General features: G+C 42.6%; 1 protein-coding gene across 4 annotated transcripts in view; it reads left to right on the top strand.

The window, feature by feature from the left end:
• The window catches only part of LOC310745150 (uncharacterized protein), a 36,678-nt gene extending 22,050 nt beyond the window's left edge, over positions 1-14,628 (top strand). The window contains exons 4-5 of one of the 4 annotated variants that reach the window (XM_083577265.1): positions 1,115-1,231; positions 8,773-11,792. In XM_083577265.1, coding sequence (XP_083433391.1) covers positions 1,115-1,231; positions 8,773-9,055 — 400 coding nt within the window. In that variant the 3' untranslated portion in view covers positions 9,056-11,792. Of the gene's footprint in view, positions 1-1,114; positions 2,639-8,772; positions 11,793-14,107 lie in introns of those variants that run through there. The other 3 variants (XR_014539988.1, XR_014539989.1, XR_014539990.1) reach the window with 3 other exon arrangements.
• Positions 14,629-16,792: the final 2,164 nt, after the last annotated feature.

Here is a 16,792-nt window from a genome sequence, read left to right as displayed (position 1 = left end):
ATTGCGGAGTGGGACCTGAGGCACAGTAGTAGCATCTCATCAGTGTCTGCAAGCCATAGAATAATGATGTGTTTGGCCCTACATACTCCTCATTCCCTGCCCCATGGCAGGCCCAAAATGTGTTGTTTTTTTCTGGCTTAAGGGTGTTTAGGTCCTAAATTGGGAGTCTGGAAAGACAATGTGCTATACAGATGGAAAGCAGCATTAGGTGCTTATGTGAGAGTTACATGTAAATGTTATTGGCCTTTCTGTAGCAACATTATTACTCCATGTAAATATTATCAAAGCGATGGAAGTTTGGGGAGTTTCTTTACGGCTGAGAGTGAAAACCTTTGTTTTCAGTGAGATTTCTCCTGTCACCCAAATACAACAATAATATGTTTCAGGTTAAGATAAGACATTTCAGAGAGATATATCTACATTGGTCTCTTGCAGCAAAAACAAATAAGAGTCTTGTGGCACTTTTGGGACTAACAAATGGCCTAAGCTTTGTGGACTAAAAATAAGATTGTGTACAGTGTTTCATTTTGTGCTGTTGTTTTTTTAAAGTTGAGTAGTAGTTTAAGATGGATTAGAAAATGTTTTTCTAACTCATAATACTATAACTCAGGGACATCTGCTAAAGCTGAATATTCGAAGATTCAGGAAGGACAAAATAAAATCCGTCTTAGTTAAATCTACGAAATTTGCTCCCATGAGATGTAGTGATGGACACCAATTTAGATGGACAAACTCATGAAGGCTAAAGCTATCAATGGCTTCTAGCTTTGATGGCTGTGTACTGCTTTCAGTATTAGAAGCAGTATTGCTTTGAAATACCTGTTTCTGGGGAGCACCAATGAGGAAAGTACTGTTCTACTTAAGTCCTGCTTGTGGACTTCCCGTGGGCATATGGTTGGCCACTGTGAGAACAGGATGCTGGACTTTTGGCTAGTTCCCATTCTTATAAGAGGCAGGGGGTCAGTTACAGGATTATCTTAAAGCATCTTAAAACACAACTAGCCATGCATCCCCATCTTGTCCGTTAAAATCTCTTCATTGGTACCTCTGCAATCTCTGAACAAGTTCTGAAAACCCCTTTAACTCTGACCTGCTTGCCAATTTCCCTTTTCAGCTACTGCTGCTTACCCTCTTCTGTGAGAACAGGATGCTGGCTTAAATGGGCATTGGGCCTGATCCAGCAGGGCTCTTTTTGTGTTCTTAAGCTGAAAGGAATCTGGGGGAAACACAGGTAATGTGACAATAATTTTCATAACATATGCACAAAAGTGCCTTCGTTTTCATGTATCCCATCTGAAGCAGATTTAGGTAAGCCTTTTAAAAAACAAAAACCTTAGGCTGCTGCATTTTGTTTTGTTTTTTAAACCAAAGACTATTTGAGGAGAAAGGGGTTTTGTCAGTAGTTGTTCACTCCATGTTGGTAACTTCCCTATTTCAGTGTTACTCTCATCACTCATTTTATAGCCCCTGGCTCTGTTTACAGCAACCGTTAAATGCTGCCCTAACTAGAGAATTACTCATTCCCCCACAGGGTGTCCTACATCACTCCTTCCTTTATCAACAAGTGTCATCTATCTTCACAACATCTCATCTTGATTAGCTAATACACTATAATGATGAAAATGCTCCTTTAATTTGGGGTCCCCTCCTTAAGATTCATGCCCTGATTAGTAGTGGTTGTTACACAGCGTTGTCTTGTGTTCAGCACTTGGAATTCCCTTACTACACCCTAGGTTCTCAAACAGTGGAGCAAATGTCTTCGGGATTTATGCAGGAAGCCTGCGGAGAGAAGGGCAAGAGTTTCCTCACTACTTGCATACACAGATGCACAACCTTTAACATTCTTGTGTCCCATTTTGCAGACCCTCCTTTGTAGCTTTCTATACAGTAGTACCTCAGTTTAAGAACAGTCCTGTTTAAGAAAGAGTTGGTTTACGAACTCTGCAAAACCAGAAATAGTGTCTCGGTTTGCAAACTTTACCTCGGTCTACGAACGGAATCCGAACGGTGGAAGGGCACTGGCGGTGGGAGGCCTCATTAGGGAAATGGTTTTGGTTTAAGAACGGACTTCCAGAACAGATTAAGTTCGTAAACAGAGGTACCACTGTATGTACATTTGTGTGCCCAAGGATTCCTGTGAACAAGTTGTGAGCAAATTGTTGATAACTTGCTTGGAACCTTGCACGTCTTAACATATAAAGCATCTGTGAGCCCTGAGTTACGCATCAGTGGGGAACAAACAGTTAGTCATCACAAAACTTCGCAGTTATGTGGGTTATGCACCTAGCAAGATAATTTGACTAGTCTTTCATGTCAACTGTGGCCAAGGCAAGTTCCGTTTTTGCATACAAACAAGGCAGGTGTTCTTAAAAGCTAACAGCCTCAGCTCCTGCAACAAAAAGTATTTGCTCTGAGTACAATATTGATGTGGAATGAACTAACTACATCATGGAAAAGCTAGCATGAAATTACATAACGAAAACTAGGTGTGTGCAGACACACCTCAAAACAGGAGTGGGCGGGTGCGTTTTTATCTCCTGCCAGGCTTACTTCCACATTCATCTTGCAATTTAGGATGTGTTTGCTTCCTTTTCCAGTACTGATTTAGGCTTCATGTCCTCCTCTTTCTCCCCCCCCCCCATGTCCTTTTTATGTTTTAAAGAACAACTTGTACAGTTATGCAATTAAAAATTTACTTGGTGCTTAAAATAAATCAATTAAAATCTGCTCTCATGAAAGGCGGTTGTTTCTTGGTGATAACATAGATACTAGCCTATCAGCACCAGCCACAAAACACTTCTAAAGGAAACTCCTTGGATCTTGATGACAGGCTTGTGTGCCTGATCAAAATGGTGTGAGTGCCCTTCTTTGGACTCCACTTGTTCTTAGGCACACCTGTTTACACCTGGCGTCATCTTAGTATATATTGACAAAGAGACAGAGGTAAATTGCACCAAATCTCTGCCATTGCCATTGAAGGTCTGAGCTGGCAAACCTATTTCAGAAGAAGATTTTTAAATGATATCATGGGGATTCACAACTGTTATTGGTTTGGCCCCAAAACAGTATTTCAGTTCTTTGAAAGGTGAATTTTAATCCCACTCTAGGTTCATTCCTCCAAAGAAGCCATAGCTCATCGGTAGAACACAGGGCACGTATCCCAGCTCACTGTCTGGCACAGCAGGTTCCGAGGCGCAGGCCTTGGAAAGCCCCAAGCCCTTGGACAGGCATTGCAGCAAGGTGAGCTGCTTGAGCCAATGGCATGATGAGACTGTGGTGAAGCAGCCATGAGATTTCTTCAGAATACTGTACATGTTGCTTGCAGCCGCTCATTTTATTATGCCATTGCAAAAACTCCCCAAAGTGGACTGAGCAACAGCACAGTAAGTGTGAAGAAAGTTGGATGGGGAACACATGCGTGACTGTTAAATCCACTACATGGATTCATCCGACCTAAACAAATGCCAAATTAATCATGGAAATTAACATATAGGCAATTTTTCAATGGGTTTCTCAGTGTGATGGGAATCAAGAATTCCCTTTTGTATCCCAGGGTTGCTTCCATACTAGAATGCTGCCAAGGCATTGCTTTTCCATAGTTAATTGGAAGGCAGCAGAATTAAATTAGCAGTTCTACACAAGGATTATATTATCCAGCAGTGCCCTTCTCCATGGCCAAGATCTTGCTATAATGTTTACTTAGAATTAAAGGTTCCCAGCAACATTAATTATAAGTGCAACCCTATGCTCAGAAGCCCCATTGAGTCTGATGGAACTTCTCAGATAAGTATTAAGAGTTTTGCAATTCAGGTTTCCTGTTTGAAGGTTTTGGTTGTTCCATGACTTTCTGAAGTTTGGTAATAAATGACCCTTCAGTAGCCAAGTTCTGTTTCTGTATGGAGTGAGAAGCATTAATTACTTACGCCATCATTTTTTTGCTTCCATATATGCAAAATACTAATTCAATTAAAGATTGGGAGGGGAAGTATTTTAGTAACTCTTGTTGCCTTCTAAACTCCTGAAATGGAAGAAGTAAAAGGAAATTTAGTGCTAATTGCCTATCTTCAATCAACAGGAAGCCATAAAACAGGTAGAACTTGCAAACAGAAAATTTTAATGAAAAGTACAGAAGCTCATTTTTTTAAAAACTGCCACATGTCATCCTCCCCCCGGCCATCCATGAACTGACAACAGAAAATACTGAAATGCAGTGAGCTAATAAAAGATGTATGGATGTTCCATAAAAAATCTAATGAAAGGGCTAAGTGGGGAAGTAGTCTCTGATCTGTGGTGGTTTTAGAACCTTAATCTATATAGTGACCATTGCTTTTTCCTTAATCTTGCATTCTTCTCATTGATCCTATCAACTAAGCATATCAAAAGATCATGTATTCCTACTGTGGCCAAAGAAATAAGACAATGCCTTTATTAATCTATTTATTGTTACCCATGTGTTTTAACCTTTCTTGGAAATAATTATACATACCAGACAAGATGTTGAATTCCTAGAGACCACCCACTCCACTGGATACCATCTTCATTTATAATGAACAATAGAGATGGAGAACTTGTGACCCGCCCTCCAAGGTGTTGTGGGACTCACCCCCAGGCAGCGTGGCCAAAAAGATGGGAGTTGTAATCTATAGGAGGGTCACAGGCTCCCCATCCCTGATATACAACGAGAATGGTAACCAACCTCCATAGAGACATTTTGGCAAAGGAGTTGCTGCAGTCAGTCCTAAGTTAATTGGGAATCGGTCAGTTGTGATGAAACCAACATTAGAATAGGACAATGGCAATACGCCATTGGCAACCAAGCACTTATTTCAACTGGAAACAGCCATTAAAAAAGGGACAGTTTTTCATCATGATGTGATCTGCCTACACAAACCTCTTCTTCGCATTGCTGCCAGTCAGATTTTAGCTGACACTGTCTAGGATACAATTTGGATAAGACAGTTTCAGCCATCTTAGCCTAATAACAACAGTACCTAGAATTTATAGGGTGTGTCTCAAGCACTTTACATCTCAACAGTTTTTACAGCCATCTGATAAAGCAGTTCAGTAGTATGATATCGCTGAGGAAAGAGACACAATGGCTTACAACTTTGGGTGGGTGCTCCCCCTAAAAAAAAGATCAAGTTCCAGCACCTCTTTTTCTAGGGGAAAAAAGCCCTGGATTCTACCCTTCACAGCCAGCAGAAGGAATCCTGCAAACAGCAAGATACTCCCTGCTTGTTGGCACTGCAGCACCCCCTGGCGGTCAGGAAACACACCTCTGTGTGGATTTCCCTCAGACTTCCCATCCGATTGCTGGCTCGCTCAGAGTGCAGACAACTTGGCAATCTCTTCTGCCAAGTTCTTAAAAGTCTCTGCTAAGCATGCATAAGCTGCAATGTTTTGGAGGCTTCCAATTTGGCCAAATGTGGGCAGATTTTCCTGAGGCCGACAAAAGCAAGGCTCTTGCGTAACACCAAAGTGAGACCTGTCTGTTGCCAAATTTCAAGTCCTTGCTCCAAAACACAGAGGTGCTGGAATTTCTCAATGAAAACGTAGGAAGAACTAGGCTTGGGTTTTTTTAAAAAACAAAAACACACATGCATGCATTTTGTGCCTCGGGCCCATCATTCCCATTATGACTGCAACTTTTTCTTTTTAAAAAATCAGCCCAAGGGAAACACTGGTGACTGCACAGCTTTTGCATTGATGGTTATAATTGGGCAAAGATATGAGGAACTGGAAATGGTCTTATAGCGGAAAGTTAAGCAACCTCAATAGACGTCATTGGCAGCTTCAGTTTGAATGAAAGCCGAGTTGGAACATCTAACGTTACAGTTTTCCAAACTTTTTTTTTAATGGTTTGCCCCCTCATTTCTATGGTTACTATATACAAGATCCCCAAATCTTGGCAGCATAACATCTGTATGGTGTAAATCAAGTTTGTATACTCTGTGTATCAAGTTTACCACCTAGTTAACCTATCTGAATAACTTCCAGCAGGTTATCTCTTGCTCTCTTTCATATTGCCAGAAGCAGCAAAGGAAAGGGCAGTGTGGAGTGATAGCTAGTGAGATAGCTTTGGAATGTTCTTATCCCTACTTGGCTTTAAAGCTTTGAGCAACATGTTCTCATCACTGACAGGATGGTTGTTAGAGAAAGCAAAGGAATAAGAAAGCATGTAATAAATCCATTAATTATAAGAAAAAGCAAAATGAAACAGCTTACCTAATTTTCACTGACAAAGAAAAGGAGCTTCTGACATCAGTCCTAATTCTTTTCTTCAAAATTCTCATTGCCCCCCACCCTTTCTCCCTGTCCATTTAAAAGTACGAAGGACTCATCCACACGGGAGCTTAATTTAGATATGAAGCTGCTTGTGCATCTTTTTTGTGGCATCCACACAACATCCTCCTCACCCTGCTAAATTCAGATTTTCTGATCTGCAGATAATCTAATAAGAGAAGAAAATCCAGTAAGAAATTGCAAGTTGTCCAACTGTGGACACACAAAAACACGTTATGTGAGCAGGATTTTTTACAGGTGTGCTGGCATTTTGCTGTGTGTCAATCCTGTTGTTGTTGTTTTGGCTACTATGTAAATTTTTCAATGTGTTCAGTTCTAGAATAATATTTATGACTGTACAGAATAGCATTGACGTTGGCTTTCCATCTCATCAATAAATGCTATTGTGCCCAGTAACCACTACTCCTGGAAAAAATTGAATACTTATTACTTACATACTTTTACTCAGAAAAAGTTGCACTTTCTTCAGTGGGATTTGGTTGTGAATTAGAGTACAATCCTTAGTATTTTAATAAGTGATCCTGCTTCTTATCCTTGCATGTATATATGCTCATCTATAAGCAGACATAATTCTACAGCAGAAAAGGTATGTGAGTTGCACAGTCAAAGATTTTGACTATCTCTCTTGGCCTCTCTTTTCCCCAAGTTGATCCCAAGTACTCAGAGGAAGTACGAAGTTTTAAAGTAATGGGTGCAGATTGCCCCCTACTGTCCAAGGAAAGCGGGGAAAACAACAGAAACTTCATACCAAAAAGCCTTCCAATTAAGAAGTAGCCAGTAAAGGATGCTTCCAGACTATCACTATTTTGGGGTGGAATTCAGTCACATATCAGCAAATTCAGATGGGACTTTGCAACAAGGAAAGTGATGGTGAAATGCAATGGAAAGTGTGGAATAATGCTTGATACAACATTATCTAACCTCCCTGCAAACAAATCAATATGAATGCTCATTAAATAGCCCCTGTCGTCAAATCTCCCCACAAACAAATCAGGATAAATAATAAACAGGTCATCAGAAGCACCCCAATATGTTTTTAAATAAGAATAGAATGGACAATAATTTTGATCTGAAAGCAGTATAGTAGCGTATACCTTGTAGCCGATCAAACTGACAAAAGTAATTACAGTCGTACCTTGGAAGTCAAGCAGCCTAGTTCTAAAACATTTTGGCTCCCGAACTATCAAAACCCAGAAGTGACTGTTCCGGTTTTTGAACCTGCTTTTGGAAGCTGAACATCCATGGGGCTTCCACAGCTTCCAATTGGCTGAAGGAGCTTCCTGAAGCCAATCAAAAGTCGTGCTTTGGTTTTGGAAGTCAAACAGACTTCCAAAACAGATTCCATTTGACTTCCAAGACACGACTGTATTTATAGCCTGTTCTACAATTGCACTCAGAGCAGCCCTCATTAAAAAATATCATGCAAGTGCATTTTGAAACAATTAAAAATTAAAAGCAGAAAATACAAACCAACTTTAAAAACAAAACAAAACCCTAAGTTAGTTTTAATCAGTTAGGAATATTTTTATTGTGTGCAACCAATGACCATTACAATGAAACTCACAAAAAGCAAACAATCCTATCTAAGAGTAAGTTCTTAAAACATACAGTTCTCATAATCATTTAGATTAAAACAATCACCTTGGCAGTTAAGATTGTGTTGGGTCAAAAATGTAGCCCATAAGTTTCTCATTGCTAGTAAATGAAAAGCTGTAGTAGAAAACAAAATGAACTACTTAGCCAGCAACCATCTAATTTTGCAGAGAAGTTTTTAATTGGTCGATTACAAGCTACCTTTTCAGCTCCTGTCTAAAGGAGCTTAGAGAAGAGACCAAGCAGATCTCAGCTGCAAGGGCATTCTGGAGCCAAGCCCTTTATTTATGCCATGACTATAGAATAAGTTCAGATGGACACACACACCTATTCACAGTATATATACTCATCTGAAAATGTATTTGAGTGTTTGATGGGGTTATAACATTTCAATCGGACATTTGCCAAATTTACAATAAATTGTTGATGTCTTTACAAGTCTTCAGGTCATCTCTTGAAGTGGGTCAAATCACAAATAAGGAACGCAGAGCCCTCCAGTTGTTGCTGGACTACAATTCCCATCATCCTTGGCCACTGACCTTGGTAGCTGAAGCTGGAGTGCTACAGGTTCACATTCCTTGTTCTAAAGGATATGTTTGTTTTGTGCTGTAGTTAATAAAGATGAATACATTGTTTTCTTTTAGAGGAGGGATTGGGAACCTGAAGCCCTCCAGAAATTGTCGGACTCCCAACTCCCAACAGCCCCATTGCACAAGCTGGTCTCACATGATGTTGGATATCTCCTATTATTCAGAACTTTAAACTATGACACTCAGGCTGTGTACACACTAACCCATTTCTAGCAAAATAATAATAATATAGATTTTCTCTCTAGAATTGTTCATGATCATCCTCAACATGTTACTTTCAATCTAGATTGATTCTAGATCCTGCCATCCAGAAGAGTCGGTGTGGTTACCTGAAAAATCCTCCCCTTGATTATTCCCTGCACATACCCCACATGAATGAAGAAAGAAATGGTGATTGTGATCTTTGTATACACCCCCCAAAGCATCATTGGACAAGTGTAGATACACCTCTGCATTTCTGGGACCACCTACATCTGTTTTCAAGTGGACACACATCTGCAGTGAGCTTTTGTTTTCAAAATGAAACCAGTTTCCCAAGAAGGGCTTTTCTGAGGCAGAAAAATATATAGATCTGGACTGTGTGTGAACTATGTAAAAAAACAACAACAAGGTACTCAGTTTCCACTGATTCTAGAAGTAAAGTGTCATGTGTATGCAAACCTCAGACAACCAAGTTAAGTAAAGATCTGTGTGACAGACCTTGACTATTTCAAACAATTTATGCAGAAAGCATAGTTGACAGCTACAAAAGAACAGAAGACACAGTTACTTGAGCATGCACAGAGAAGGATAAGAAAAATAAAGCCTAACATTCAACCTAAATACCTTTTTAACTTGTGGTATACATAAATATTGGCACCACCTATATGATGTACCAGCTAGCCAGGACAAACAGACCGTAGCCTATAAGAGAATGAAAAACAGAGACTTTTTCAACTGTAATACTTCCTTAAGTAAACAAAATGAAGGACCAAATGTTTTTTTCAGGACTGATCCCCCCTCCAAAGTGTTTTCCTTTGTAAATACTGTGGATTTTGCCCACCTATGTACCATCAATGTAACTTGTCCCCCACTTCCCAAGTAAGGCTGAAAGAACAGCTTCAGGGGAAGCCATTTCTACTGCGGCACAAAGTGGCAGGGGGAGGTTAACCCCCCCCTTCATCTAGTACCATTGCCTAAATCTAGTCCTCGCCCCAAAGAGCTGCTTGTAAAGAAAGATTAAGGAGAGGGGAAAGAGCCAATCATGGATTTCCCATGTCAAGTCTGTTTTGGCACTCACAAGAATTACTTTGGGCGCTCCCAGCAGACTTCTGATTTGTTTCGAGAAACCAAAAATCATCAACCACAAATTTCTTTTAAAGCTCCCCTGAGTTTCGGAAAGTGTTTGCTATGCAGTATTGGGAGCAGCTGCTGGAGAAACACAAGACCAAAGCCCCCACTGGGCAACCAGAGTTATTCACAGGGTTCCCTGGACTGTGGCCAACTCAGTTTAACAGCCTGATTCATAATGCATTTATTTAAGACAAAATACTTGGATTTCTTAATCCCATTGTGTAACTGGGACTCAGTCAGGTTAAATCCAAAGAATTCAGCTTGCATTGATTGTGGACTACTGTTAGTATTAGAGGGCAATTAAGTTTCAGATGCTTTAGAGATATTCCTGGCCTTGATTATTGTAGACCACTAATTGTCCAGGCTGAGCAGTCGAGAGAGTTGGATTTTTGCAACTGGTTTTTATTGAAGAGGTTTATTTTTACTAATGTATATACCCTGTAGTTGATTAAATTGGGCCTGGATGCAATGAGGTCATAGGTTTACCTTTCAGTTCTGTTTTGCAGTATCCGGGTGCCAAGTTTATCCCCAGGTGCTCACTTAAAGCAGGCAAATATTGCCCTCTTCTGTTTTTTTAAATATATATATGTCAGTTTCTGCTGCCAAGAGATTCTTGTTTCAGAAAGGAAATCTATTTGAATTTTATGGATTTTTAGGTATGGGTTCAGGGATGCTATTTTTTGTTTCTAGGGAGTGAAAAGGGGGGGGGGTCAATTTTCCTCAAAGACTGAAGGTGCTGTTTTTGAGGTTGTTTAAAGCTAAAATGTAAAATGTGTTTGTTTTTAGGGTTTTTTTTTCTTACCGTGTTTTATAGCACATGTTAATTACTGTAAAAGTAACAAGAAACAGGCAACCACTGAAGCAAAGCAAATTTACATCTTTTAGCATGCAGATGCAGTACTGGACACAATACAATTCAGAATACAAAAAATAAAGTTACAGCAATTTCCCAAACAGCAGTGTCATGCAATGAAACTAATAAAGTGGTACCTCGGGTTAAGAACTTAATTCGTTCTGGAGGTCCGTTCTTAACCTGAAACTGTTCTTAACCTGAGGTACCACTTTAGCTAATGGGGCCTCCCGCTGCTGCTGCGTCACCGCCACGTGATTTCTGTTCTCATCCTGAAGCAAAGTTCTTAACCCGAGGTACTATTTCTGGGTTAGTGGAGTCTGTAACCTGAAGCGTCTGTAACCCGAGGTACCACTGTATTGAAATGTTGAATACTGGTGCTAATACTTCAGCTAAGAAAAAAAAGCTTGAATGCAATCCTTTGTATGCCTTTTTAGAAGGGACTTTCTGTCAAATACACGTTCATAGGATTGCAACCTTAATCTCTCTCTCAGGCCCACTTGTCCTCATAAATCTTATTTGAACAAAACACTCTCAGTTTCAAGTTCAGATGTATGGTAATTTCAGGTGGTCACATGGCTTTCCTTGTAACTTTGTACATAGTGGTCCTTACACATCTTATTCACTTAAGGGTTGTATAATGAGAACTAATGTGAAGATGTGGTTATAATGTTGGACTAGGGCCTGGGAAATCAGGGTTCTAGTCCTCACCTTGGGCCAGTCACTGTATCTCAGTCTAACATACCTCACAGGGTTGGTTGTGATGATAAAATGGGTAGAGGGAAAAGCAAGTACGCCACTTTTTGCTCCTTGGAGGAAAGGTGGGATATAAATGTAATAAATAACAGAACTAAGCAAAGCGCTCCAGGACAGAAAGGAAGTGAAATGTTGGGACGGGGGGGGGGGTAGAGGGCCTCCATGCTCTCCCTGCAGTTTGCCCAGGGCAAAGTGGTATGTGAGCTCATGCAAAACTCAATGTAAAATCTTGCCTCTAATTTAGAGCCACCTAGTGCTTTGTCTTTATGAAACTAGGGATAATGTCAATAAATAAATAAGCAACTGCATGAGGAAGTCTGGGTCCCTCCAGACTGTATTTTATAGGAAGGCTGCAAGTGCATACCACAATATCATAGAATCATAGAGTTGGAAGAGACCACAAGGGCCATCGAGTCCAACCCCCTGCCAAGCAGGAAACACCATCAGAGCACTCCTGACATATGGTTGTCAAGCCTCTGCTTAAAGACCTCCAAAGAAGGAGACTCCACCACACTCCTTGGCAGCAAATTCCACTGTCGAACAGCTCTTACTGTCAGGAAGTTCTTCCTAATGTTTAGGTGGAATCTTCTTTCTTGTAATTTGGAACCATTGCTCCGTGTCCGCTTCTCTGGAGCATCAGAAAACAACCTTTCTCCCTCCTCTATGTGACATCCTTTTATATATTTGAACATGGCTATCATATCACCCCTTAACCTCCTCTTCTCCAGGCTAAACATGCCCAGCTCCCTTGCCGTTCCTCATAAGGCATCGTTTCCAGGCCTTTGACCATTTTGGTTGCCCTCCTCTGGATACGTTCCAGTTTGTCAGTGTCCTTCTTGAACTGTGGTGCCCAGAACTGGACACAGTACTCCAGGTGAGGTCTGACCAGAGCAGAATACAGTGGCACTATTACTTCCCTTGATCTAGATGCTATACTCCTATTGATGCAGCCCAGAATTGCATTGGCTTTTTTAGCTGCCGCGTCACACTGTTGGCTCATGTCAAGTTTGTGGTCAACCAAGACTCCTAGATCCTTTTCACATGTACTGCTCTCAAGCCAGGTGTCACCCATCTTGTATTTGTGCCTCTCATTTTTTTGCCCAAGTGCAATACTTTACATTTCTCCCTGTTAAAATTCATCTTGTTTGTTTTGGCCCAGTTCTCTAATCTGTCAAGGTCGTTTTGAAGTGTGAAGTGAAGTGTCCTCTGGGGTGTTAGCCACCCCTCCCAGTCTGGTGTCATCTGCAAATTTGATCAGGATGCCCTTGAGTCCATCATCCAAGTCGTTGATAAAGATGTTGAATAAGACCGGGCCCAAGACAGAACCCTGTGGCACCCCACTAGTCACTCTTCTCCAGGATGAAGAGGAACCATTGATGAGCACCCTTTGGGTTCGGTCAGTCAGCCAGTTACAAATCCACTGAGTGGTAGCATAGTCAAGACCGCATTTTACCAGCTTCTTTACAAGAATATCATGGGGCACCTTGTCACATGCCTTGCTGAGATCAAGGTAGGCTACATCCACTGCGTTCCCTTCATCTACCAGGCTTGTAATTCTGTCAAAAAACGAGATCAGGTTAGTCTGACATGACTTATTTTTCAGAAATCCATGCTGACTATTGGTGATCACAGGATTCCTTTCTAGGTGCTCACAGACTGTTTGCTTAATGATCTGCTCCAGAATCTTCCCTGGTATTGATGTCAGACTGACTGGGCGGTAATTATTTGGGTCCTCTCTTTTCCCCTTTTTGAAAATAGGGACAACATTTGCCCTCCTCCAGTCTGTCGGGACTTCGCCTGTTCTCCAGGAATTCTCAAAGATGACTGCCAGTGGTTCTAAGATCACATCTGCCAGTTCTTTTAATACTCTTGGATGCAGTTCATCTGGCCCTGGAGACTTGAATACATCTAAACTAGCCAAGTATTCTTGTACTATCTCCTTAGTTATTCTGGGCTGTGTTTCCTCTGCTGAATCATTTGCTCCAAATTCTTCAGGTCGGGCATTGTTTTCTTTATCGGAGAAGACTGAGGCAAAGAAGGCATTGAGGAGTTCAGCCCTTTCTGTGTCCCCTGTTTGCATTTCACCATCTTCTCCTCTGAGTGACCCCACTGTTTCTTTGTTCTTCCTTTTGCTACGAACATACCCATAAAAGCCTTTTTTGTTGCTTTTAACCTCTCTAGCAAGCCTGAGTTCATTCTGTGCTTTAGCTTTTCTGACTTTGTGTCTACACGTGCTGGCTATTTGTTTGAATTCCTCTTTGGTGGTTTCCCCCCTTTTCCATTTTTTGTACACATCCTTTTTTAATCTTAACTCAGTTAAAAGTTCTTTAGATAGCCACCCTGGCTTCTTTAGGCACCTTCCATGTTTCCGTCTCATTGGTGTTTAAATGGGATTTAAGCACTTGCTTGCCCTAACACAACCAATCCACCTTAAAAAATTCTTGATGTTTAGAAAACGATAGGAGAATGCAGTGTGAGATGAACAAATTACAGGAAGACGTCTAAACACCCCACAAGCAAATGAGTATATGAATGCGGATGGTCATGTAGTAGCCCCACAAACAAATCAGAATGAATGCTCTATTTAGACTGGATATAATAGAACCCCCACATTAGCTTTGTGTAAAGCAAATCAGGATGAATGCTCAGTCATCTCCAGGGGTTGTTTTGTTATTTATTCCAGATTTCTTCAGCAGCTGTGTTAGAGATGAAATAGTTCTACCTATGCTACCCTTTCTACGTGACATTTCGTCAAAGTGTACTAGCATAGAAATAGCTGGGACCCAAATACCTAAAGAAAGATGTGCATCCTTTCTGGTGCTGGAGGCCCAGACCATGCAAAACATTATAGGTCAGAATCAGCCCCGGATTCATGTATGCGACAACGGCTGCGAGAGTTCTAATAGCACAAGGATGGAAGACTGAAAAAACCCCGACTAAAGAATCATGGCAAGAAAAAATGATGGACTATGCAGAACTGGCAAAATTGACATATAAGCTACGGGACAAGGATAACTGACTTTAAAGATGAATGGGAACCCTTTACAAAGTATTTGAAGACGCAACAAAGTGAACTGGACTCCTTGGCTGGCTTTGAATAAACATTCACAAACTTTTCTATTAACAATCAGCTAAATAGTTTGAGGATCTATACAACTGTGTAACATGCAGAAAACAACATTCTTAGAGAAATCAAAGACTGGAACTAAGGGAAGCCGGTGGGTGGGTTTTGTGGGTGGGGGGAGGGAAGAAAAATGGGGGGGAAATAAGGATGATATGGATAATATGTTTTAATTTTGAATAAAAAAGGTGTTTTGTTTTTTTAAAAAAGGAATCTGCCCCTGGAACAGGGCTTGGAAGCCCAAGAGGAAACGGCAGGGAAGAGTCGAGGGCGCAATAGTTCCCGAAGAGTCCGCACTGTCAAGCGCAGCCTATGAATGCTCGGCTGTCTTAAAGGCCCTCCCGGTCCAAACATGGCAGGAAAACACAACCACGAAGGGCAAGAACAACTGCTAGCTCTGGGAGCGAGAAGGACAACTCGGTGCAGCGCGGCAGGAAGGCGACAGAAGCGCATTTGGACTGCAAGGAAAGATCCGTATGTAAGCCGCCTCCTCACACCAAGCGCCCCCACCCGGCTGCATTAACTGATGCAGGAGCACATCGTCGCTCCGGCATCGTCTTAACATAGCGCGTGCGCAGTTGCGCTCGTCTCCATTCCTCCCGCCTTCCTAGAAGAAGGCGGTGCGAGAGGCTGAAGCGGGGGCGGGGCTTCCAGAGGATGCTACGCGAGAGCCCAGTCCCACCTTCGCCGACTGGGAGGAGCGTGAGCCTGCTTCCTCCGTTCTTGTTGGATCACATTAACGGAAGTAGGGTTCGATCATTTGCCCCGACCCGCCCGTGCTTGCGTTCTGCTCTCCTAGAAGATGACAGCTATGCTGTCCAATGAGAAGGCAGCGTGGGGCGCGCGGAGGTGGGCGGCCTGAGAGCGCGAGTTCGGAACTTTGGTTTGGTGGGGAGGTAAGAGGAGCCTCCTGTAGGGAAGACGGGGGGGGGGGGCGGCTGTAGCCCGGCCGCTAGTTCCTTAAAGCAACCGGCCGCGTGCCTAAGGGCGCTTGAGGCCGCCGTAGGGGGTTGGGAATCAACCGTTAAAGACGTGCTTCTGTCGGTATCCCAAGGCGTTCTTGGGAGCTCCGATGAGGCATTTCCTTCCTCCAGCTTTGGGTTGCCAACGTCGACCCTTCTGGAATGTGCCTGTGCCTCTGGAACGCGCCGTGTGGCAAGGTCACCAGGTGCAGCTTCTGTCCTGAGGCGCTCTTACTTTGTCCAGGGAAAAGAACCCTTCCCCTCTTGCACGCGCTCTTGAAACTGTTACCCCCGCACCCCCAGGGCCAAATCAGTCTGCCTAAGGAACACTGTTTGTTCCCATGCACAGTTGCCAACGCAGAGAGGTTTCTCGAAAGTGTTAAGCCAGTTGCTAGGTGAATGGACTGACAAATCTACTTCTCAGTATCTTTTCTAGGCATTTTGCTGCATCAATGAAAAGCACTCAAGCTTGGAGTGCTCCTGGATCCGACTTTGTCATAGAATTGTAGAGGTGGAAGGGACCCTGAGGGTCATCTAGTCCAACCCCCTGTCACTGGGGGCCTCAGTGGCTAGGAGTGCCTTTTGCAAACTTTGGACAGTTCAGTACTGGGCTGAGTTCAAGATGCTGTTCTTGGTATATAAAGCCCATAAGGCCTTCAGATCAGTTTACTTACCCAGTATGTGTGAACTGCATTCCTTGCATTCCTTTGATCTTCAGAATTGGCACTTCTAATGTACAGGTGCTGCCATGCAAAAGGAATGACTCCTTGCAAAGTCCACATGGACATAGCCAGGATTTGGGGGGGGGGCAGCTGCCCCCCTGCCCCTCCTTGGCCCACAAAGCTTTTAGCATGCAATAAAAGACTGTCATGATGCTGGCAGTGGGACGGGGAGCAAAGGAGAACACTGGCTGCTGATCTGGGAAGGAGAGAAAACAGCAGCCAAGATCTCTCTTTCGTAGTCGTCATCATCATCACCACTGGTGGTGCTGGGCAGGGAGGGGAGAAAGTTTGAAGTGCAAGGTGTGAGGGGATGGGACCTGGGTGAACTGTAAAGGAAGAAGGAGGGACAGGGTGAGTTGTAAAGGGGAGGGGTTAACTGGGATGGTGAGCAACACAAGCAGGGGCATAGGTAAGAAAAGATTAAACCAGGGGTCACCAATCTAAGGCCCATGGGCCAGAAGCGGCAGGTGGAGGTCGTTTGACCGGCCCCTGAGCCGCCCCCGAGCTGAGCTGCCTGTTCGCGTGCTGTGCTAAGGCTGTATATTTTCCCTCATAGGGCAAAT

This window comes from Podarcis filfolensis, assembly GCF_964270895.1.
Source record: "Podarcis filfolensis genome assembly, chromosome: 1".
In the NCBI taxonomy this organism is placed as follows: domain Eukaryota; kingdom Metazoa; phylum Chordata; class Lepidosauria; order Squamata; family Lacertidae; genus Podarcis; species Podarcis filfolensis.
Note: the sequence above shows the minus strand (reverse complement) of the source record. Positions and strands in the feature narration are given on the sequence as shown.